At 48.6% G+C, this 26345-nt stretch overlaps 1 protein-coding gene across 1 annotated transcript in view; it reads left to right on the top strand.

The window, feature by feature from the left end:
* The first annotated feature begins 10423 nt into the window (after nt 1–10423).
* Ephrin (ephrin) overlaps nt 10424–26345 on the top strand; it is a 53485-nt gene continuing 37563 nt past the window's right edge. The window contains exon 1 of the mRNA XM_071786993.1: nt 10424–12022. Coding sequence (XP_071643094.1) covers nt 11709–12022 — 314 coding nt within the window. The 5' untranslated portion in view covers nt 10424–11708. The remainder of the gene's footprint in view (nt 12023–26345) is intronic.

Here is a 26345-nt window from a genome sequence, read left to right as displayed (position 1 = left end):
ATAGCTACAGGCTTTATCACGTTCGCAATTACGTTAGGAATAGATGACTTTATTCCGTCCGCAGACATGTCCCGCATATTAAAAAGCGGAAATCCGTCAGTTGGATTTCCGTCAGTTGCTTTTAGGCGTCTTTTACGACAGCAAAATCGTTGCTCGAGAATTGCATTTCAACAGGACGTGTGCGTCGGGACACGTATGCTCCGAGCATCTGGCATAGACTTCGCTCTCGAGTATCTAATAACAGATCCGCCGCTAATTGCTTTTCGAAATGATTTATCGCGAGCGGCTTGTTGATTTAACTTCTTCTCCCGTGTAATCCGACATCGTCGACAACACCGATCGCCGATATATTTAACGATTCCGACGAAGAATTTCTTCGTGACTTCATTCGGCGGAGAGCGAAGCACGATCGTCAGCTCTGCCGATCGACAGCTCGATTAAAGAGCGAAATAACCCTCGATCGAGCGCCTTCTCTCTCTATCTCTCTCTCTTTTTCGCGCATGCATGAGCGATTACCGCGCGAAACTAATTCATATCGCGTATACCGGTCCGATCCGATCCGACCGCGGAATCTGGAGCAACGGGGCTAAGTGTCGACCAATAAATCGAAGCATTACCGATACCGCCACATTGGAGAAAGTGTTCGACATTCAGCACGTCCGCCGACATGCAGCATTACGCCACTATTATGCGGCGGTAGGTGTACATGTACATGCATTAGGGAACAGATACACGTGTATGTGTGTCCGCATACGAGAGACAAAGGCACGGGCATCTCGATGCATTAAGCCGAACTAAGCTAATTAAGGCTAAGTCGCGCGGTGGTGTGCGAGCGCGATATTGCATTCGTGCCATGCCGTGAGTGTCCGTGTAAAAAGCGCGAAGAGTGCGACGGTGTGCTGCAGCGGCATTAGCTTCGGTACATACTCGTTGCTCTTTATGGAATCCCGAGCAGGGGTCGCGCGCGTAAATTCCGCGATTATTATCTTTGAAGTCGAATCTTTCTACACGTCGATCGCGCGCGCTAATTTCCCGACGACGTTTCGTGGGAATAGAAACCTTGTGCTGTCAACATTTATATATATATATATTTTTATACGATAATATATTTTTTGTACATTAATTTTTTTGCATCGCGCCTCTCGTCGTTAAAATATTGTTAAATAGAGAGATAATTTTCAATATATATACCGGAATTTCTTAAATACACATAAGTACATACACATATATGAAATGAATGAAAGATTCGAATATGTAATTCAATTCTCATTCGTTAAAAATTTCTGCTAAAGGTGTAAATGTCTAGGAAAGGTGTCGTCTTTACCTTTCGTAATGAGTGACGATATGGTGAATATTTACATTTGAAATTTTCTTTTACGGTACCCGTTATGACGAGAAGAAATTTAATTTTGAAATATCTTGCATAAATATGTAATATAAATTCTTTTCAAGGATGGTGGAATATTTTATTAGCGATTGCGAAATTGTTCGTAACTTTATACGGTAGACGTTAAGAGTTTACTCATCGATCTTGCCAGTTTCTATCCCCACTTGGTTACAGTCGCTGCAATCGTTACTGACTAGACAAGAGAAAAATTTATACGCGACTTGAACACATAATTCAGGATAAATCATATCGAAGGCCAAGGCGTACAATGGGTGAGCAGCTCGTATGGGCTAGTCGTTATACAAATAAATATCTAAAACACGAGGGCTATTTCATGAGGGTTGCGCACCCCCCTAGTCGCAAACATAAACGCGGCTTGCACTGTTACAATTTCCAAGCCGCATATGGTTTAATTTATTGCCGTGAAATTATCGTCTTTACGCGACGCGCATACCAGTTAAAAGAGGAATATTTTTTAATAAATTCTACAATCGAGATGTAAAACATTAATTTATTTTCTCCAAAATTTAGATAGCAAAACAGCTATGAAAATTATAATTTAATTGAAAATAGTTGAGAAGAGTATTCTGGAACAATATTAGTGGAATAATTTTAGTAAAAATAATATTAGTAGAGTAAGAGTTAAAGTAAACGTTTCAGATATCGATCTGCAAATTTGCACTTCTCGAGACGCGACTCGCCACCGTTTATAGCAGATGAAATTGTATGTTGGATCCTCTCGTAGAAACTCGTGCGAGAGAATGAAGAGAGTCTCTTCCGTAACGTATATACGTGATGTGCACCTGTCATGCGCACGGTATAATATTCCACGTCCACACGAACGGGCGGGATAGAATCGAATATTCGGCCACGAACAAATGGGGCGTTGAATTCGCGCGAGTATGGGTATCGCATTACGTCATGCAATATGTCAGCATAAGAACATAGTCGAAAATATCGTTAGGTTTGATCGAAACACATTTGAAGAAGGTATACAATATGTTATCGTCAATCTTCTGGCAGCACCACAATAATATTTCTTTTGTACGTTTATTTTTATTTAGCGGCGGATCTCCTCTCTGCAAATCCTTGGAATAATAATTTATTTCGAAGAGATGACTCGAGATAGAAATTTACTTCGTGCCACGTGCGCTCCCATAATTTCCTGCCTGCCGTAAAATAAATACGAACGATAATGAAGGGATAGCTAGAATACGCGGGATAATATCGTCGACATTTTCATTTCCGTTTTTTTTTTTTCTTTTTTTTCGAGAACTTTAGAAAGAACGCGGGAATAACGGCGAATCCGTACCCGCGCGATGGGCGTTCGTTAGAGAATATTTCCAGAGTCGGAAATAACGGAACGGGGAAACGATGGAACCGCGAAAAAAATGTCTGCGCGGAACGGGATGGGACTTGTTCCAAATTATTGCCCGCGATTTCTTATTCTCTTCGAATTGTGGCATGAAGAATAAAAGTGGAAAGAAAACGAGAAAAGGTCTTAAATATAACTACACCGACCGCGCGTTAAAAGAAGCTAACCGTCATAATTCTTAAGTACGACAAAAACACCGGGGCGCCAAATGCCGACTTATTTGAAGTTCACTTCACAAAATTAACTCGTTCTAAATTTATCACGTTTTACAGATATTGACAATTGTTCGAGATAAAATTGTCTGATGTTGCATTTTCAATAAATCGCAAGTGAACCAAATTAATTAGCGTTGACGTTCATAAATTACAACTTCAGCTGTCCTAAAAAATATTATATTACAATAATAAGCATGTTTTTATATTTACTACAATTTGATACTCTTAAAGTTGCTTTCTAGTCTGAGATATCATAATTTATCAAACGTGCTCCATACTTCTCGGTCAAGGCTGCAAGGTTCAGATTATCAAGCGATCGTTCAAGGGCGGCTCAAACGAGCACCATTCAGTCTTAAATGCGGCTATTACAGATGACAAGGAATAAAAAGACCGCACCACCATAATCCGGGGCTAAAGTGAAAACCGCGAGAAAAAACGGAGTATCGATCATCATCGTTTGGGGCGCGTCTTGACGCGCACACACGCACGCGCGTGTCCGCTGCATTCAGCGCGATGCATCTCATGCCACAATTAATGTTACCTCGGCGAGCAAAGAGGATTATTAGACGAGAGTGATGAATGACCAGCGCAGACAGGGGCGTATCGCACGACGTGGGGGATGCCGGTGGTTAGGGTTTACTTTTGGGTTACGGACGGGTGGTTGTTTGGAACGTCGCGGCGAGAGGGAGAGAGGCAGGAAGGGGTGGCGGAAGAGAGAAAGAGAGAGAGAGAGAGAGAGAGAAAGATAGAAGAGATGGGGGGACGAAAGGAGGAGAGTCCTACGGTGAGATATTGGAGAATGATTTCATGCCTGCATTCCTCGGACCCCGTGAGCAACGAAGGAGAGATGCGCGCGGGACCCATCTGGAATAATAGAATACCATTTGCCATTGTGTTCCTTTCTGTCTCTCTTTTTCTCGGTCCGGCGATGGGTACAAACGCGCGTATCGGTTACCCGCCCGTGTATGCGTGCGTGGTTACAAACGCGCGTGCTCGCCGTATGTGAAACGGGGGAGAGACGGAGAAAGGAGAGGTATATGGAGACAAGAGAGCGCGCACACCTTCGTTCCCGTAATGCGGTACACCTATGGCAGCCGGGACCATTATGCTTTCTGCCCATCGGCACCGTACGCCCGGGACTTTATGCGACCCGCGCATACGTATTCCATCCGCGTGCATTATGCTACTTCTTCGATTCTCGTGGAAAGCGTCGTCCAACGGCACGCCGCGGCGACAAAGAGTTGTGAAAGAGATTCCGTGGTTCGCCGGCACGAATACGCCGCGCCGTACCGTGACGCATCGCCGTTCGATGAATGTACGCGGCTCTTGTGGCATAATTTGTCGAGCATTTAAATGCGTAATGACGTAATGTAAGCACGTACACGACGGAGGTCCACTCGCGGGATAGAGGAAGCGACGCGACGGCCTGATTCGTGACGCGAACGCGAGTCGCGGTGGAAAAAGTGACTTTACCTGCACGTGTCGGGTGCGCGTGTTTCTTAAGAATGATTAGGATCCATTAGTGGTTAGATAAAATGAGATAACCGCTTTTTAATGTTCGCGAGGATCGCCTAAATGTTCAACGCAAGAATTTCTTTTTCTCTCTTCCTCTATCTACTCTTTCTACTTCTTACTTTAAAATTGTAGGTGATTGCAAACGTTTTAAAGTACAAACGTATCCTTGAAACATTTGTAAAATTATACGCCTGCACATGTATTGCAAACGGGAAAAAAATGTGTCGTAATGAATGCTGGAAACGAAGGGGGTTAATTATAACTTGCACGCTGACTTCTCAATAAAACAGACTTAACGAGCGAGTACACTCGCTCGGAAACGTAAATATTATGCGATATTTTGTATGCATCTATAAAATAATGCCCGAGACTTAGGAAGGCTGTAAAACTTGATTAGTGAGGTCTCGCGCAAGCGCCTCTAGACGCCGCTCGATTTCACGCAGGTGTCTCGTGCGCTCGCTGGTTTATTTCGGGGATTACATGAGGGAAGAGGGCTAGGGTCCCTCTAGATGGATGTATAATAATGGGGTAGTTTCTTAAGATTCCAGACACGGCCGAAACAATAAAGGATGACGGGACGAGCCATTGTCTCGGCGTCTGCACATCGCTGGTTCCCAATGCCGGAACGAAATCGCAGTCGCGCAGCGCGTAGAAAAATATCGCCAATCATCCTGCACTGTTCTTTCATTTACTCGAGTTCGCCAAAATATCAGCAATTAAAATCTTAGATTACTTTCTCCAGATATATCTTCGCGTTTCTTACATAAATATCTAACGTGTTATATTTTATATGGAAGGAAGTGATTTCCTTTTACGTAAGAGTCCCGATCGAAGATTCGTTGCTATTATAACAAGCGGGAGCGCGATCGAGATATCGCAGCGGAAAGAGACGACAGCGATGCGCGCGGATATCGCTTACGCAATTCGCGTGGCGGAGTTCGCTTCGGCCCGCGCTGACACGCGAGGAAGAATAGCGCGTGCAGGCCGGGAAACGATGGCGATGATAAAAGGGAAGCGTAAAAATCGATTTCTATTCTCGCTGGGCGCATTGTGCCGTCGTTGACAAGTTGACGGGCATGAGCGTTGGCTAATGGCTAATGGATCCTTCGGGCATCGCGGCTCGCGCGCTGAAGCGTTTTTCTCGCGCGGGGTCCACAGGTGCCGGGGCGCTCGTTCAGCGCCCCGGTCGATCGATCGATCGACCAACCGACCGACCGACCGACCGATCGAAGCGCATCTCGTCCCGCCTCATCCTCTCTCGTACCTTTGTATTTTGCTCGCGGAAAGGCCACAGGCCGATACGAGGCGATATCGTCAGCGCGATTGACGAAGGTGAGAAGAGGCCCGGCGAGAGAAGAAGCGTTTACCCGCGCGCTTCGGGACGCCTCGAATCAGGATCGACGAGGATCGATGTAACGTGTCCAATCATAGTTCAAGGCAGGGTCAGGAAGAAGAGGCCTCGGATCCTCTCGCGCGAGGAGCGCCGTAATGAAGCGAAATGGATTGGGGCCCCCGATCGGCTCGTGAGAGTGCGTGTATACGCACTCGCCGACTCACACGCGCGTTCCTCCCGGAGCGGCGCGGCGTAAACGTACGCGCCGATATGAATTTGGCGAACGACGATAAATAATGATGATCGATGGCCGTTGAGAATTTCGTATTGTGCGAGTAAAGATCGCGATTACCTCGCAAATTAGGCGTAGCCGGGCTTACGGTTCCCGGGACTTATTAACATATGATAATCCGTTCCGCGCGCGGATCGTTTCGCAGGATCAGCGACCTATCGGCGCGAGTGGGATAATAATCTACGAGCTTATATCTATACGGTCAACTACGTAACAACCGTTTCTACCAGGCGTTACGAAAGAAATTGTTATCTCGCGAAGTATCTCGGATTAGTCTATTACGTCAGAACTGTTCTCCGATCGTCACTTTTACACGTGCTTCAATATGATTGCGATAGTAGATTTTCTTGTAATCATCGAGCTGGCGAGCTTCCCCGAGCGTGACTCATCCCCGCTCTTTCACGTGTGATTGTTCTCGCCCGAGCGAACACAAATTCAAGACACGCCATTCTCAAGTTTTCGTCAAATCCGGATGAGCGCGCTCGACAATCCTGCACCTGCCCGTCTTAAACGTTCGTGCGCGCTCATTTTCGGACAATCTGACGATTAATAGGTCCTCGAGAGAAGAAAACTTTTGAAAGACGCCGCTGCTATTCATAAAACGCGAAGGATTTTACCCGTAATATCCATAATTCAAAAATGATGATTGTAAAATGACTTTCCATTAAGATACGAACGACTAGCTGACGTACAAACTTATTATCTGACAGTTTGATAAATGTCGAGATGCGTGTTTGTGTTGATGACTCCCCAAGACCGATTCAGGTAAACCGCTTGCTGTCATAACTTTTCCGTAGCGCGCGGCGCGCGGCGTGCCGTTTTTCCAAGGAATCGGCACCTGTCTTCCGGAATGCGTCTGCGGTTTCTCGCTCGAACGATCGAACGGGGAGCCCGCGAGAGGGAAGGAAGCTCTCTCTCTGTGAAAAGTGCTCGAACCGGTAATATGTACACAGGATTTGGCTTTTTCCCGGTCTTCCTTTCTCGGCTCCTCGACGGCGGTAAGGTCGACGGTAACCAATATTTGCGAAGCACTTTCATTTTCGTGATGCGTTGCTCGAGACATACGTATACACATTTCTGGTCAGCTTTACACACTACCGCTTTACCCACTACCTTACATCCATTTAATACCTCCATTGTGCCGTGCTCTCATGTGAGGCTGCTTTGCACACGGTACGGAAAAAGACACGGTCCGAGGAGAGCGAGAACCTGAACGGGAAGAAGAAAGAAAGAAAGAGATACGAATGAAGAAGAGTGAGTGCACGGGTAAGATGTGTAACAAACGGATCGCGGGTCAACGATCAAGGACCGGGCCGGGTTTGTTTGAGGACGATTTAAAGATCTCCCTGCGCGAAGCGTGACTCGACTTTATTAAAGCCGTCCCTAAAGCTTGCTCTTTTTTATTTACTTCGCTTTGCTTCCCTTTATTAGTTTCTTTTTCGTCGTCATTTGGAAAATACATTGCACATCGTGTCCCCTGTCTTTCATGTAGACTTAACTTCGAACGAATTCAAAGTACCTACACACATTTGAGATAACATCAGTTCGTAATTTTTCACGTTTGAAGAATGTTAACGACATACAGGGAGAGAATACATAAAGTAGATTCAAATGATAGATCGAAGCTTTACGGGCACACACATAAACGCGCCTGTTTAATCGTCCGTGACAGGGGAGAAAAATCAACGCTTCAAATAATCGTTCGCCACGTCCGTTTTGTTTCTATTCCTCGAATTATCACGGTTTGCTGCTGCTATTATTTCGACTTCGCGAGCGAGAGCATATGGCTATTATTAATCCAACTAGCAAGTAGCTTAATAGTAGTCATTTATTCAATTAACGAACGAATGTAAATCAGCCGGCGATTTAAGTATGCATAAAGGTAACTGCAATTTTCAAGGAAACTATTGCGTGAGAGTAATCCACGCGCTATCTAATCATTGTTAAACGTTTCGCGATAAACCAATGAAATGTCATGTCGCCAGTATTGCGTGTGCGTGCCGCTCTCGTTTGCTAAATCGCTGTCATTCGCGCCGGCGGAAAATTAATCTGAGGAACGCCGGCTTAACGAGGACCATCCCTTATCTCAGGTTTCGGCGATGACCGCGTTAATTATGAAACAAAAAGAACCGGGGCGGAGGGAGTGGAGGAAAGCGTAATGCAAAACAGGCTCACGGCCTCGTATTCCTATCGTGCAATGTGTATTAACGATTCGACGCTTTAGTGGGAGGACGGACGGCAACGTCCCGGCGCGGCGCCATGGGCCCCCGATAGAATTTGAAGCATTACATTAGTCCGACTAATGACCGACATGACTGTCCGTGGGCCGGTAGATACCGGTTCTTCGACATCTCCGAGAGGGAGCATGCCCCGGAGATCGTTGCACACGAGAGAGCAATACGGGGGGGGACGATGATCGCCTCTCCGCGTTGAGGGCGCCACGTACTCGAGTGCATCCGCGGATGCACGTTCGTATGCACGCACGAACACGTCGCGAGTCCTGGTATCGAAGCACAATGGATCTAATTTTCCTATGGAAATTATCGATCTTTTAAAGGGAAAGAGAAATGCGAGCTCTGTTTAGAACGAGTTTAGAATTAGATCGGTCTATTTCCGCGTCCTGATCTTCAAGTTCTTGAAAAAAAATCGCGAGAATTTACGTTACAATTTTAAACCAATGCAAAATTAGAAATAAATCGCGACATTAAGGACGGATAAAACAGGAGATAAAATAACGATACAGAAAATTGTTCCAACATTTCCAAAATTTATTTCAAGCTTCTTCCCCTCAGTCAGCTGAGATATTTCATGCTACATGATACATAAACGATAAGGGATCTCTTTTCAAATGTTTGTCTAGCAGGAGATGACTTCAGATTTGTCAGAGAACCCTGCCTCCCTGATAATCCCACGTTTAGACTTAGCAGGGTTTACCAGGGTTTACCATTCCGGAGCGGCGTCTGTCTCTCGCACGGAAAACGGAACGAAAAGGAGGCGCGACGGAATTAGGAGGAGACGCGAGATCGTAACAGGAAACGCGAGCGAGCGCCGATCGTAAGTCAAGGGAAGCACTCTCGCTCTTAAAAGCCCGCGGAGCGTCGCGTCACATCGCGACACGTGCGCGCTAATTCATAGCTCGCGAGAGAAGAGCGAACCCGTGTCGCGCGTCCTTTCTCTCGCGGCTTAATCGTCCCGATTATATTCCCGAGGCCGGAAATTTCGGACGGCGGTAACGAGGCTTAAGGGACGCCGATGTAATATCAGCGTGGCAGAAGCCGTCGTTGCCGAGATAGTCGTTGCCGTCGCGTCGCCGAAATTAAATTCCTGCTGAGTTTTACGCGAGCCCGTCGACCGCCGGGGCGGGGGATTCATCACGGTGGTTGCTTTTCTTAATGAGTGTCAAAACTGCCCTCTCTCTCTCTCTCGCCTCCTTCCCCCCCGGGGGATCGTCGGTCGGAGCGACGTTTGAGCTCCCGTCGGAGAGCCGAAATAGCGGCCGGCGTTGACGGTGGTGCTTGTTTGATCTGCTTTGTGTCAGTCGCGTGTCCGGATGAACCGATGAAGCAATAAGCCGAAAAAAAATATTGAAACGAAACTCTTTGAGAGAAACCCGGATGAAAACCCCATGAAGTTTTCCGTGCGTATTATTCCATTCGGAAAGATCACAAAAAGGCGCCGGATTAGAGACAACCGAAACGTCATTCTCTACCTGCGAGGAAAAATGACACGTTCATACGAGTATACGTCATGTAAAACGCGTTTGTCCCTTTTATTTTTTGAAAGGATAACAAACATTATCCCAGTTTCAATGAAAACTTCAGTCTCACTACAGATTTTTGAGATCACATTCCGCGTACTTTCTGAAATCAAGCGCGACGCTCGTAAAATCGCACCTTCACTCCGGCGCGGCGCGGCTTCGAAGCGGAGTCAGAGATAAGTCTGAAATAAAGAAGAAAAACTTCTATGTGTCACTGTGTAACCGCAACGTCTCGTCCGCACCGACCGCGGCGAGCCGGGCTCTCGCTTCTACGTGCCGGTGTGAGGGGGAGAGCGATTCTACCGATTCTACCTTACGCCAACGTCTCGCGAGCGAGAACGAGAAGCGTAATGCCGGCGCGTATTCTCGCGGAGGATCGCGGAGCCGCGCGCGGCGCGAGTCGCGGGTCGCGGGGTGGCGCACGGAGCGACGCGCGAACTTCGGCCGGCTTCGGGCGGCTTCGCGCGCGTCCGCCGGCGCTCGGCGCGTCCCCACCCCGCGGCCGCCGTCAGCCGAGTCGGCCGACGCGAGACGAACGCTCGGCCGACAGACGCGTCCGCGACACCGAGCTGCGTGGTGACCGTTAACGCTCAGTCCGCCAAAACCGAGCCGGAGTCTCGCCGAGGGGGTATCATCAACTCTCTCTCTCTCTCGGCCGTGTGCTCGCGCGTGCATATTCCAACTTCGACCTGCTCGGATCGCGGCCGGGCCCCCGCCGCGAGTCGTTGCCGTATCGCGGATTCTCGAAATCTCTCTCTCGCGCGCGCGCGTGACTCGTAATTGGACGGATTTCCTTCCGCCGTCCGGGGGTTTCGTGGGAGAATAGTCGGGAGTGTGCGATTCTCGCGACTCTTCGGGAAGTGCGATTCCCGACTCCGCGCCAGTACGAGGATACTCGAGGAGTGTTTGCGTGGCCCCCCGAGGGGGATAATACACCGTGAGATTTTCCAGTGTGTGTGTGTGCTACAGTGAGAGAGGATTTACCTGTGGTTGTACTTGGAGTACTTGCACCTGCGATCGACGACGCGCGGTCTCCCTCGCGTCTCGCGCGATCTCGCGACGGATAATGTGGAGGTACGAGACGGTGCGCTTGAAAAGTGTAACGGTCGCGAACCCGCTGGTCTAGCCGCGCCGTCGCGGAATTACTCGTTGTTTTTTTTTTTCGCACGCTCCGCGCATTCCTCTCTCGACTTGCACCGAGGGAAAACTCGCTGGATTCGAACATGCGAAGCGCCGCCGTCGCGTGCAATCGCTGACCGGATCGTGTGATCGACGGCGAGCCGACGGGTAGCCTCGCTGCGCCGAGAAGGCATCGCCGTCTCGCGCGTTCGTTGGCGACGGGCCACGCTACGACGGATCGCGGCAGTATCGCGCGTCGCCGTTTCCGAGGAGAGAATCCCGGAGAGAAAAGAGAGAGCGAGAACTGAACCAATGAACTACCTGGCGAGCCGCAGCGCTCCCGACGAGAGAAACACGGGCTGGCCCCATGGGACCGGCGCTATTTCGGACACCATCGACAACGACGGCGCGCCAAGAGACGCGGATCGAGTCTGATCGTTCCGATCTTGAGAGACGCGAGGGTCGCGACTTCATCAAATAGATATCGGATCTTCCCCCCCTCGAGGGCCGAGGATCGTTGAGGCTCGTCTCTCACTCCGGATTCTCCGGGACTCGCCAGGGGCCCCCGCGATGACGGCGTGAAGCGACCGACGGCGGGGATCGCGTCCGAGAAAGGTGCGTGGGACAAGGGAGGATCAACGTCGCCGGGATTAAGGGATAGCGATAGGAGGCTGGTGGTGGAGAGGAGGAATACCGGGCACAGTGTGGAGTGTGGATGTGGTGGAGGTGCGACGGAAGTGGTGGAAGAAGTAGGTGGTTGTGGACGACTGCAACGAGGTCGCGGGCGAAAGTGCAACGGGTGCTGTTGTGCCTCGCGGCGGCTCGCGGTTGGTGCCGGTGGTGGTCGTTGGCCGAGTACGGGCGCCTGAGCGACGGTGCCAGCCCGTCGTCGTCCACCGTCGTTGTTACCATGGTTTCCACGTCCTTCGTTACCCTGGTGTTCTTCGTCTGCCTGCAAACGGTGCTACTGTCGACTGTGAGCAACTGCGCCAAGACGATCAGCATGTACTGGAACACCACGAATTCCATGTAAGTGGTGCGCGCCCGAGTTGTGATTTGCGTCGATTTTCTCGACGGTGATTTTTTCTCTCGACGCCACGACGGCGATCCGAAAATCGATCACGTAACGTCCGAATATGTATAATCCTTTTCGAATGAGAAAGGAGAAGTTTGGATTACGAAGATCCGCGAAAAGTGAGGAATATTTGGCGAGGGACTGCGTGATCGATCGCGCGAAGACCGCTCGGCGGCTAATTTATAACGAATTAAGTCTTGAACTGAATTCCTTATCCGTGCGAGCAATCAATAGGTTTGTTTTTTTTATTGCTGCACTGGACCGCGCTAAAACTTCCCTTCTCGCTTTTATCAAATTTCAAAACATACGTCTATTTCACTTGTAAGTATAGAGAGTAAACACTACGGTGTGGTACAGTTCAGCTATAAAAAAAACAGACCTTGTGTTTCTTCGAAAATGCTGCCTCGCAAAAATCGCTGCTTTTTGTACCTTACGTAAAAAGTCTTGGAAACTCCGTCGGGATGAAATATAAACATAAATCCTCGCGAAATGGGGCAACCGCGGTTAAATCCCACTTTAAATTGCAATTTAGTTACGCTGCAAATGTTCGCTTGAAACATTAAAGACCGTCAGGAATTTTAAGTAATTCCAAGTGCGATCGTTCGCTTCTCCGATTCTAAATACGGAGTAAAGGATCAGATAGCGTTACATATATGCGGCCGGAATATTGGTCGCGTTTCGTAATCCGCGATATTTCCATAAAGGACACGTCGCGCGTCCGTGCGAACGGATTTGGGACGGGAATTCGATTTTACTCCCCGCGGTATACTCCCTCGTGCCTCTCGCGCGCGTTCCAAAATTTTTTCCCGTGAATCCCGTGACAGCATCAGGTCTTTTCCCCGGATGCACCAACATTTTTCTCCGCTGCGTCACAGTGTCTTCTATTGTCGTTAACGAGTCGCACGAGCGAACCGTATCGGCGCGCGTGCCAAGACGTTTAAAAGTCGCCGGGGTGTGTTTGCAAGCGAGCGTTTTGCCGGTCGAATCGATTTCTCACGGCGGAACCGACGACGACGACGTCGTCGTCGTCGTCGTTGTTGTCGTTTCGAATAACAACCATCCTCTCCCGTTTCCACGCTGGGTCTCGCCTCTTCTCTCTCCACTTCCGGCGAGCTTTTATCGCGCCGGGCGTGGTATCGCGTCTGCCAAAATTGCAGCAGCGCCGTGCCGGTGTGTGTGTATGTGTGTACGTGTACGTACGACTTTAATGCGCCGCGCCGGCGAATTGGCCGATCCCCCTCTCGCCCCTCTTCCGACCATGGCGTTTCCCCGTGACGTCCAAATTGCAGGCGATCGCGGAGAAAAAGAGAGGCGGAAGCGACGTGTCAGAAACTGCGCCGGGATTATGGCAGGCGCAATATTGTGGCCGATGCCGCGGTCGCGCGAGCGTGTTTGCGCGGAATCGGCTCGATGCAGATCGCAGGAAAGTTTTCGGTGATGTAACGGCGGCGGTAGGCAATCCCGCGATTGACGAAAGAGAGGTTTTAATTCTGTTTTGCCGAAAGTCGGAGCTTCTTCGATATTAAAAAATTCCGGCGGGCGAAAGTTGGATATTTCCGGAACTCTGAAAATTTTCTGAGCTGCAAGCGCGGAAGAGTTAGCGAGTTGTAAAACTGTAAAATTTTCAAGTTGAGGACACGCCTGAACGATCTCGGACCGTAGAATATCTCGGCATTGTCGCAGCTCCCGAGAATTCTCGAAACGTTGAGAGATTTTGCAGGTCGACGTTAGAGCAAATCATCTCCCTTAATCCCGGTTTCCTTAAAGAATATCGCTTGGCTCGACGCGCTAATGCCTTCCATAGTGCGACACATCGCGGCGTGCAGCCTCTTTAGCGGTAATTGATCGATAAGAACAGTCGAACACGACTCTCGTCTAAACCGAGAGTGGCGGCGCGCAAAGGTGCAACGAATCGCAAATGCATCCGCGTACGTGTGTGTGTATGTGCGTACGCGCGTGCACGTGCAACATTGTGACCGACTTCGTATAGCTGGACCCCTGCGCGTTTGCTTGCATAACTACGCAGTAAGGTTAACCGCTGCAATCTCGTAACGTTTTTTTTTTCTCCTCCTCGTCGGTCGCTGCATAAGGAAACACACGACCTTATACGTGGGTACCTCGTTACCTCCCCCCGATGATTTCTTTCGCCCGGCGTGAAGCGGGGCCTGCGTAATTCGCGAGAGAGACTTTTTGCCCCCCCTCTCTCCCGTCTCGCGGACGACGGGAGACGTATGTCCTCCCCTGCTCCATTCGCTCGTGCTACTCGTATTTCGCGTCTCGCAAACCCGCCGCCGTCAGTCGCTTAACGAGGGCAACGTCTACATTTTTGCGGCGCGGAAAGAAGCCGTCCGATTTCCTTCCCGGCTTCGGCTCACCTTCGATTAACGATCGCAATTAACGTCGATTGATGTTCGATCGTTCCGACCACTGCTCTTAACATTGAATCTCGCTCTCTCGCTTCTTGTTTTCCTTATATCACATCTGATCTAAAAATCTCTCTCTTTCTCATACACGCTTTAATTGTCGAGCGAGTCGCGCGCCCGTTTTCTTGCATTATTCTCGATCGTGATTGCTAACTCGCGTTGCGAAATCGCCGATCGCCGTCGATGGTTTGACGTCTGTCGTTTGATCGCTCGCCTAGGCAGATTAATTTTTATTTTGGCCGCGTGCCTTTCGATTGCATATACCTTAAACGAAACAGGAGCGTTCGCGTTCCAGCGTGTTAAGGTCGGTTGCCGATGGCGCAGCGAAATCCGGGTGTTCTATTCTTCGCTTGCGAGGTCTCTCGGCAACGTCTACCTGACTTTGACGTTCGCGCATGCATTACGAGCCAGTTACGGAGCTACGGAACCCCGCGAGCGAGCGAGCGAGCGAATGCGTGAGTCAGGGAGTGAGGCCGAGCTCTCGGGTACGTGCGAAAATCCATTTTGCGCAGGAGAGGGACGCTGTCAGGCCGTCCTCTTGCTCGTGGGACGGTACGAAGGGGCAGTAAAAAAAGCGTGCACCTCCTTCGCGAGACCGGGGGGAGAAGAAAAAAGAACCCGGGCGCGCGCGCGACGAGAGGGGGATACGTGACAAGGCGCAAAAAAGGTGCCCGGGCAAAACGGGAGGCCGTAAATCTTGGCCTCTTATTGGGAAATCGAAATTCGTTTTAAGAAAGCTGTCGGCTGGCGGGCGCTGCGAGCGAAAAAGAGAGACGGCCGATGGCCGCTTGATTATCATAAATCTGCTTCCGCGATGATCGCAGCGACTATCGGACGAAGCGTAAGCTCCGGACGTTTACTGCCTCCTCGGGAATGCTTCTCGAAAAGGATTGCTCCTCCGTAGGCTTCGTACGGTTTTAAAAGAAAAAAAAAGAAGACGGAAGAAGGAAAAGGGAGAAAAAAGAAAGAGAGAGAAAAAACGCTGGATACGTGCGCGTTGCGCAAACGGTGACAGCGTCCATTACGAAAGTCACGTCTCGTGCTCCGTTTTTTAAATCGCTGCGCGAGATAGGCAGGCGAGATCTCTCTTCGAGTTATGCGTGGTGCGAAGTTAACACGTGCATCTCTCCTCGCGTGTTGTTTTCCACATGAACACGGCCGAAAACACGAGCGATGGTGAGAGAGAAGTCGCGATGCGTCGCCATTGGAGACTTCAATGCCAGCAGTGAGATCAGCGTTGCTAGATTATTGAACTCTCTGCCTCTTTTCTGTCTGCCTTTCTCTCTTTCATCGACGTCGCGGATAATTCCATCGGGTTCAAAGTAACGGGGCAAGAACCAACAATCCCTCGGTGCTATTAAGTCTGTCCTTTTTTTGCCGCATTTTCTTGCAGTCTCTTCGGTTCTTCCCTTTTTTCTCTCCTTTTAAAGTTTGAAAAACGCTTGTTTTTGCTCGTGCTTCTGTAGTATCTATAGCGCCGCAATCAGGTACAAAATGCGAGCAATTTCGCTATTGTAAAGAAATCGATCTCGCACAAAGCGTACTTTTTTTTCTATAGAGAAACTGCTTCTTTTCCTTTGTCGAGCATTGATTTGTTGCTACGTTGTTTTATTCTGTCGCGACGAAACAGAGATATCCGTGACAACAGCTGTGACAATATCGCCCCATTTTTTTTTTTAACGATAAGTTAGCATAGATATAATCGATATCTTCATACGAGTATCAAGTATCAAATTTCACGTCGAGCGACAGGCTCGTTTCCAATATTAGTTTTTTGCTCGATTATTACGTCCGATACGTCAGATCTCAACGACGTCACTATAAGCGATCTTAATGAATGGCGAATGTTGGCTCGATACCAAGCGGCCGCGCCGGGGGATACCCAGAACTCGCGACCGCGGCCTATTCGTCATATCGTCAGGGATTGCCAGCGTCAGGGATATGCTGAGTAGGTGGATCTAAAAATGCGTCATTGTGTGGCAGAGAGAGAGAGAGAGAGAGAGAGAGAGAGAGAGAGCGGCGGCCGGTCGCGCGTCATTCGAAGAATTCGTGCGGTAAATTCTGCGGGTGCACGCGTTCTCCGGCGCGACTCCGTTCCTTTCTGCGAACGCTGCGTGCCGTATCTCTCGTGCCGTCTGTTTAGATAACACCTCGAAAGGTACTCGATACATTGAACAGCGTTGTTAAAGCGTGGACGAAACTGACGTTCGACTGAATTCCTTATCGTACGCGGTGTTGGATTTCCGCCGCGCGGTTTCTCGACGCTCGAGGATTCAAAACTGCGCTAAAATAATAATCGCCTTCGCGGAAAATATTAATTTCCCGCGGCTACCCGTTACACTTTAGCACGAGCCGGCGCGCGGGTCCCGTTATTAAATTGCCGGTGGTGCGGCGCACGGTGAGAAGCTCGTTTTTGAAAGCCGCAGAAGCTTCCTATTATCCGCCCTCGTGTCTTGGGTACCGTGATGCCGTGGTGCTTTACAGCACTGAGTATTAAAGCAACATCGATTTACAGCCACCGCAAATCAGCGGTTTCCCCGAGGAAACTAGTACCCTCCGTTCCTGAAGATTGAGAATTCGCTGGTCGATTCGTGGAAATAACCCATCGCCGGGGCGCACTACCGTCATAGCGAATCACGCGGAAACCCGACGGATGTTTTCAGTCACGCCGAGCCGTAACGGCAGCACGTAGGCGTAAAAATGCTCATATAGGAATCTTAATCGCCGCCGTTACACGAGTGTTGCTTGTCGTTGTAAATTTTAGACGTAAATTCTAGCCGTAAACATCGCATGTCGATTGCGTGAAGCAACAATATCCCTATTGGGTATAATTCAATCGTTTCGGTTTACATGTTTAATAAATTAAACGAAGACGTGAACCGTAAACCATAGATTAGAAAACTTATGGTTACCGTTCAACGGAAAAAGTAATATGTGCATATCAAATTGTATTCATTAATTTTTAAATATCTCCCAAGAATTTCTCGTTGCTCGTCAACACGAAATACATATTACAAAGGCGGCCAAGGTGTACGACGGCTGAGAGATTGGTGTTTTCTCATTTGAACTTTGACCAGAACTTGACGCCGCCAGTCACCTTTCCTCGATGCTTATTAGCAAAAGCGGGTCAGCTAGGATACTCGCTAGCGAACTCGAGAAGAAGGTCGGATGCAGCGTGCGGATGCTGCGCATGTCGCCGCCGGTAGCTATCGCGCCGCAGGCTATGATTACGCGAGCGGTGTGAAATCCTGTACACTTATAGAGGCGCGCGAGCACGCGTCCTTTAAATCGGCGGTTTCCCCGAGCAAAATAGCACCTATCCTCCGTCTCGAAAATTGAAAATTCCTAGGAATCCACGACGATAATCGGCGGCTCGGCTGAATGACCGACGAAATGGCACACCGCGTTTGCGTTTCGTAGCGAGCTACGCAGGAAACGAACGGAGAAATGTCTATTACGCATTGAGAAATAAAAATTTAATTTGGACGATCCGCGCTGTAATTAGAGTGATTACGAAGCGACTCGAAGCCCACGCGACCGCGCGCGAGAAAGAAAGAGAGAGAGAGAAGCGAGAACGGCCGGCGCGCCAGCTTAACGACCCGCAAATTAATTATTCATCATTAAAGCCTAACGGGCTGTCACGTCAAGCCGAGGAAAACGAGAAGCGAGACGCCATGGCGACATTTACGAGTGCGCGGACAGCGCGTAAATATCTCCGTGAACTTGCGAGACACCTTCTTCCTGTCTTATACGTATACTATGTCCTTCGTGCTCTCACGGATCGAGCTGCAAGCAATATATGCTTGCGGACACGATTAGCCATTATAAACTCGTTTAGAGACTTATTTATCTGTGTAATATTTTTTTTAGACATGTATAACTACTGATACGCTACCGGGATTCAATGCAAATCTTGCTTGCTCCATTATAAAAATAGCAACGATATAATCGTAATTTATTAAAACTGTCCCTTATAAACATAATTTAAACATTTTACGCAATACTTATATGTTAGAAATAAGAAAATTTCTCTCTAGAACTTGTAATTATAACTATAAATCAGTGTAAATTACTTTCTAGCCGGCTCGATTTGTCAAAGTAAATTTATATATCGCAAACTCTACTGTCACGTTGACAGTATTTTGTGGCTTGCAAGTGAAAGGGCATACTCTATATTTGAACGTATACCTTTCTATTTTCAAGATCTACTTCCAAGCTATTGACGTTACCGTTAGTTCCCGATCGCTCGATACTCATTCCCGAAGCGATGCAAAAGCGAGTCGAGAATCGAGCGAGTGCGGTGCAATGAGCGTGTTTTCCAGTAATTCAGGAAACTGGTTCCGCGCGTTCGCAGCAGCCAATGTCCACAGCCAATTCCGCGCGACGCTTTATGAACCCGGTTTATACGGGCAAAAAGAAAGTTCTGGCGCGACAGCCACACCCGCTAATCGTCACTCTATATATTGGAGTAATTCGAGTAACGCGTTCCGACGCCACTTCCTGCCTCGAACATGACGAGTCGGGGAGTCGCTCGAGTGCGAACCGCGCGTTATACGGAAAACCGTCGCCTATTACCGGGACCTTATTACTTTTATCGTTAATTATGACGGCGGTAGAGTCTGGAAACTGGAAACCCCCGACACACAGGGCGGAGCGACCGACGATACGGCGCGGTCTCTCCGCAGAAGCGAAAAAGCCAACCATCGCGACGTAATCGAAAGAATGTCGTCGCAGCTGCAGCTGCTTCCTGTCAGGGAGGAGCTGCTGCCGTGACCCACGCGAGTCAGGGAAGGCGAAGGGTTCGCACCCTCGCACCCCCGTGTGTCCCGGACAGACCCCGGCGCGCTTACACGGCTTACAGGATACTTTACGCGTCGAACCAGGACGGGCGGCGACTGTAATCCATAAAACACGCGGTCGCTCACCCGCTAGCAGAATTTACGCCGTGCCTAATTTCGTGTCGCGCCACATTGCACGAGGAGGACGTTACTGTATATATCCGTTTCTGCCGCTGCTCAAGGGTGGCGTGAATAAATAACGTTCCGGACGTCTGACCTGACGTAAGGGCTACGGTGGTGTCGCTTGCGGTTCGAGATACAATGGGATATAATTACGTTAAATGTAAACCTCCCCTCTCTTCCACCATCTCTCTCTCTCGAGGGCGTCGACGTCTCCCCTATCACAAAATTAATTGAGTTATTAAATATTATGATTGCGTTTTCGCAACTGCGATTAGATATAATTAATGTCTTCTCTCCCTCGTCTTCGTCTCATCTTTTATAAATTAATGGATATTATCTTGATATTTCGCACGATTAGAATTGAACTTTAAGTATTGCGTAAATGGTAACCGTGATCCTTGGAATGCCAACATCTCATAAAATTAATTAACTAATTACAATATTATAGTTTTCGAAACTGCATCTCGGCATAATCATCACGCACGAATTGTGTTTATTAAAACAGAAGATAATTATTACGCATAAATATATAACGTAATTTTTAAAATGTAAGAAGACACTGACTATATCTGTGGGAAAGGTAGCGGACCCGACAGTGTTCAGAACGTTAATTTGCGAATCGCGATTTTTCACAATTATGACTATGTCGGAAACGGGTGACAACGTCGAGTATCGGGTACTGGTACGACATCAATAACGAGCGGGACATACGTCGGGTTATAAATTCTCGCCGTAATGCTAAAAACCACGCACCGTTCTCTCCGCGAGATACGAGACGCACGTTCGGGATTATTAACGGTTACATCGACGGACGATCTCCGGTAACCGAAACCTTCGCGGGCTCAGCGGGTGACGCGGTCCCCGGGGAAAAAAACTATATCGCCGAGACTCCGGTGTACCGTAACGATCATTATTACGCCGATTAATTCACGCCCACGTGCGTACGTACATATGTACGTGCGCCGACGTCGTACGTAGACGCCGCCGCGTTATCCGCGTTCGGCACGCGATTCCATCCACGGGAACGTCATTAATAGCTACTTGGATATCGCCGCGCACTTAAAATAATTGCGGGCCTGGCGCGCGCACGCCGATGCACCTCGAGTCTGCGAAGCACACGAGTGCGCGCGCGTATATGTACGTGAGCGGCGCGGGATAATTTCATTCCCACGGGAACCCGCGAGAAGACGCTCGTCGGCGTCCGTTGGCCTAATTAGCGATCGCGGTCGACGAATCTACTTTCCGCACGATGCGTGCAGAATACATACTACCTGAACGCGTTACTCATGAGAATTTTAATGCTGCAATAATTCGGCTACTAGGTGCATAACTAACTAACTCTGGTAATTGTTGTGAGGAAATTATAGACGGCAATTAGCTTATTTTCCGATGTGTTCTGTGCGAGTGACCTGTAATCTCAGCTATGTACCGACAAGGATATCTCTGCAACAGATTTATTAATTTTTAAATTTATAATATTTTAATGTATCATTATATATATGCATTACGCATTGCCACATACGGAGTTTTTCGCGCGATCGAAACGTCTAATCAGAATTTTTAGTATGACGAGCAAAACGGAGTGTGCGAGCGCAATCGCCGAGTCGAGCGATGAAAGATCGCCCTTCGTCCTCTTCCCCTTATGATTGCCATGGCATAGCACGTAGTGAAAAGCGAGTCCTCGCCCCGGCGGCACGGCGATCCGTTCCCTCTTTCTTTCGAGGCGCGAGTCGTGCGCGAAGAGCGAAGAGCCGTGCTAGCGCGACACAATGGCGATTTCCGCTCCGTCACACCCGGAAGACTCGGTGATTTCTAAAGCTCGGTGTGTCGGCGAGAGTGTCGTGGCAAGGGACTCGTGTGCTCTCGTCTAGCGAAGCGACATATCGCGTGAAGTACGAGGGTGGACACGGACTGGAGAGAATGCGCGAAGTGCGTATAAGTGTATGTTTCGCACGCGAAACCGTGGAGGAGATTGCACCTTGGAGTCTCCACGTCCAGATGAAGGGTAACAGAGAGGAACACGCGCGTGTGCGTAACTGTCCTTGATTTCCGTGCGCGATATTCTCTCGAGTTATCCTCATCGTCTCAGGATGAAAAGTTGTGAATGTGCTAAGATTCTAATTAGCGACTTTTAATCCTTCGAGAGAATTAGTGCTTTTTGATTCTCTTCACGGATACTGTGCAAATTAAAGACATTTATTTACCGTAGCTTACGAGAAAATTGCAATCGATAAATAAATCAAGAATCGCAACAGTTTTTAGTTAACCGCGATTAAAGGCAGCTTTGTCGTATTTTCTACGCTTGAAACTTTCCGGCTTCGTATTGCTTCTAAACCGTCCGATTGAAACGCGTGCCCTTCTCTCGTTTTCTTTTATCCTTTACCCTTTTTTTCTCGTCCTCGTTCTACGCTTCCTCGTTTTGTCCTTCTTCCATGTCACCTCCAATCCGAAAGCACTCGCCAAGAGAGACCCAAGGGGCGAGCGGGCTCTCTCGAATCGAATCTCTTATTGTCGACTCGGTAATTCGAGAAGGATCGAAATAACCCATTATACCGTAATGAGCGGCACTTTCACGGTCGTCCCGCGCGCCCGTGAACCTGCACGCATATATATGCGTGCGTTGGCCACGTACCGTCACCGTGGTACACTTGGCGCGGTATAAGTTCGGCGAGCGCCGCTGATCGAGATACGCATATTAAATAGCCTTTAACCGTTCGCGTTATATTACATTTATTCAACCTCGCTCGAAGAAATTACGTGGAAATTGAAGCGGGCGAATTGGCGCAACGCGAGTTTTTTAATTTAAAAACCAATTCTAATCCCATTTAGCCGTTATTGCGCTATATAATTCGCGATTGTTACCGACGTCGATTTTTTTAGAATCGCGCCAGCCACCGTTATATTTCTCTTAAATAAATCTCGTCTTTAATTCCCTTGGTGAGAACTTGTTACGAACGTCGGTGCATATCGGGCCCGCCAAATTATCCCGCAGAGAAACGACATTCGTTCGGCCGAGTTATACGGATGAGGCGGTTCCCCGGGTAGACCGCGAGACTCGAGACTCTTTCGGGTTGCGGCGCGGCGCAAGGTGCGATCTCTCTTCGGCTTCGGCGTAATTGAGGTATACACGCGGCCCCCGCGCGCCCGTTGCTTTTTGTCGCCCCGGGGAACTACTTTCTGTATCTGGAAGATTAGTCTTCGCGCGGCGACGGCAACGGCGGGCGGCCCGGCCGCGCCGCGCCGCAGCCGCAGCAACGTGACTCTCGGTCCGGAGCCAGGCGCGTTGCATTGTGAGAGTATGAATGACGTCGCAATTATTGCGGCTGCACTTTGTTGCCGCCGCGGAAGGCGGAGGGCCTCGAAACGTGGAAGCGTTTAATGAGATAATTTGCGCCCCGAGTGCAGTCCGCGTTGCGCCGCGCCGACTGCGCTGAAATTTCGCCGCGCCCCGAAGTCTTTAATATTTACGCGTCCCGTATTTACGCGCGATGTTCTCGTTGCAAAACGCAGAGAGAGAGAGAGAGAGAGAGAGAGTTACAAAAAATTGGTAAAATCAGAAAAAGGAAAAAAGTTAAAGAAATTGAAAACGTAGGAAAATACCAGATATAATATCTACATAATTAATACTTTGGTATTAATACAAATGCAAGTGTTATATTACAGTAATCTTGCGGTACGATAATTTATGTTTCCAAATCTTTTCAAAAATTAACGTGCGCTAAGATCTTTTAAAACACACAGCTCATGCATCATAAAATTCATAAATATACCGCTATAATCTCTAATTAAAGCAGACAATACTTGCCGCTTCTTTTCGTTATTGCCTATTAAATTAGTGGCATTATAAATTCCTTTATTCGTCCAGGGACTCTCGAGTAAAAACGACCGGAAGTCTTCTTCGACGCGCGGCGCGTAACTTCGCGCCGTTCCGAAACGACCGGGACGGACCTCCGTAGACCGCTCAGATACAAGGCACAGAGAAAGCTCACATTAAGCGAGTTATAAAACGCAAAATATTTTAATGCGATGCAAAGTGAGGCGTTGTCGCCGCGTCGCGTCTCACGCGTTGTTTCCGAAGAGTGCTCCGCACGATGGGAACATAATACTCCTCCAGAGAAATCTTCAGCTTCCCTTCCTGGAGCTACACGCGGCGCCATCTCTGAGGGCAGCCGGAGACCACGGCTGTTCGCGTTTATGACCCGTTCAAGGACCGACGGAATCGCCGGCCGTTGCACCGAAACCACTTTCGAGCAGCGTTTACTGTTATATTACCGAGGCCTATCTCTTGCGCTTAGGCAAACTGGACACGTGCCTAGGCGCGTTCTTAGATTACAGTGTTAATTTTTTAGAGTAAAGAAACATGTCAGAGAGAGGAGGAATCTCATCGTGTAATACCTATTTGCATGGGGGCCCGAGCGTAGAGATAGACGCTGCGGACCGTCAGCGAGGCCTCTTTGTCTCAATTCGAGCCCAACTTCTATGACTAATGCTATCTCTCCCTTACATTATCTCTCGCGTGACTAATATTATCTATAATCGAACAATGGCATTAAACAATTTTTGACTGCGATATCTTCTTGAAATTTAGGGTTGAAGTGCAGGCCTTTTAGCTACCTTTTTTTTTATCAGGATCCATATAATGGAAGGCGCGTCCATTACAATGCAAACTTCCGGTTGTTTGCAATCCTTTCATCTCGCTACGCGGTCCATTGCATCTTTCGTGATCGCTTAATCTTCCGAAAACAAGTAATAGAATTACCCCGTCTTATCTAGCAGCGCGCGCACGCGGCGTCTGCATTTAATCTTTCTCAAGTACCCGCTAATGGCGCCGCCGTGAGATATAAATTCGTATCCTGCCTTTCCGGGCAGGTGTAGTGAAATCGGAAAATCACCCTCTAATGGATCGACATATTGACACAAGTTTGTTTGCTCCGCCGTGTTTTTACAAGAGTTATTATTACAGGCGCCATGCGTCCAACCGTTGTCGCTGTAAATCTTACGGGCGGGTACGCTAATGTAACATAATCTTCAGATAATGAAAGAACAAGGGGAATGCAGAAACAAAGAATACCTGGACTGACTGGCTACCTGGCTTGCCTCGACGATCCTCGATCGGCCTATCTTTCGGCTCTTTTAGATACGGTCTTCTAAAATATTTACGAACGATATAGATCACCACGAGATGTCGCGACAAAGAAAAGCAAGATATGATAAAGTGTTTAGTTTCTATCTGTTGTTGTCAATACCGTTGCTACACTCTGCAGTTGGTTTAGCTTATCACCAATTGAAGCGCCGAAAATGACGTGGCTGGAAAATGCAAGGAATAAATAAAGACGAACGAGATAGAAATTGAAAACTATAACTCAACTCTAAACAATCTGCATTAACTTGTTCCATTACCACGCAACATTATTGTCGTAGTAGCGTTTTAGCTCGTCACGAGTAAACGTCTGCTCGTTGGAGCGTGTTCGTCTAATGCGAAGCGAATCGTGGAAGCTCCCAAAACACACGGGTGGAAAGAAGGAGAGCATCTGGATGGATGGAACGCACTACCTGTTCCGAACGCGACCGCAGGCCGTTTCTCTCTTCGGGATCTCCCCCTATACATATATCTACGCATATATTCCTTTTTTAATTTCGGGCTTTTCGAGACGGTGCAGGATTAATGGGCCCCGCGATATACGGAAAGCGAGAAGGGCGATCGTAGCCGGGGCCGTAGCCCGGTCTCGCAACACCCCGTCCCCGTCCACCCCGGGTTGCTGGGTTCCACGAAGCAGGAATGCCATAATCTAGATAACCCGGCATAATAGAATATCCCAGAGCCGGACGGACTGGTCGCTTTCTACCTCGTTGCACCTTCACCTTTTCTCTCCCTTCCCCGTCATCGTCCTCCCATCTGGCCCTGGCTCTCGTCCTGCTTTTCCACGATGGTCGTCAACGACGACGGTCCCTCCTCCTCCTCCACCTTCCCTTCCTCTGTCTTTATCGTACCTTGACGACGAAGATGAACCATTCTCCCGTACTTGACAAGAGATGAGGAATGCGTCGACCAAGCGGATCGATTGTGTACGTCCCGCAGCCGGGACATGTGTTTTCCACCGGTCTACCGACCACCGAAACAAGGAAAACTCCTGTCGTTACGGGATACTGCTGCGGGAGGGAGCGATCCTATCGGGTTTCTTCTTGGATCAGGAGACAGCTTGTTTACGCGGGTAGAAAAATTTCATGAATGCCGCCGTAGCCGAACGTAGTCCGTGAGTCGTTATATTTTCTTGTTCACAATTTTACGAAACATTGTCCGTTAAATCGGAAAAGCTTTTCGGTTATTATCCATGCGGTCCATGTAAACAGTGTAATTGCCGCAGTTACAAATGTATATATAGGTATAAACGGGAAACTAACTTTGTAGAATGTACCACGGTAACGTAGAGAAACTTGCCGTCTCCTTGTTCATAATACAGATCAACGTCACCATTGACAGCCATGATTTAAAACGTTTCAAAGGCGTTCGAACCAAACAAAGAAGAGCTCATCGCTTATACTCCCGCTGTGCTGGAAAAAATTCGTTAGTCTCACGGGTATTTCTGACAGGGCGGAACAATTTGTGACAAGTTTTTAAGAAATTGGAATTTGGACATTTCTTAAAGTTTCTTAAAATTTCAACCTCATGGGATACCGGTCGTTCTGACACATGCGTCGCTAACAAAAAACTACAGTCCGTTCTAGAAAAATTTGAAAAGAAACTAAATATCGATTCTCCGTGAAATAGCGTACTTTATAGTTCGTTGAAAAGAGCTGTGACCTTTCTGCGCAAAAAAAACTCACAACGCTTAGGTCACCGCGTTGTTTTCGCGATACGAGCGAAAGAGAGCCTTACGTTTACGGGAAGTTCG

The sequence above is a fragment of the Temnothorax longispinosus genome, chromosome 8 (genome assembly GCF_030848805.1).
Source record: "Temnothorax longispinosus isolate EJ_2023e chromosome 8, Tlon_JGU_v1, whole genome shotgun sequence".
Taxonomy (NCBI): Eukaryota; Metazoa; Arthropoda; class Insecta; order Hymenoptera; family Formicidae; genus Temnothorax; species Temnothorax longispinosus.
Note: the sequence above shows the minus strand (reverse complement) of the source record. Positions and strands in the feature narration are given on the sequence as shown.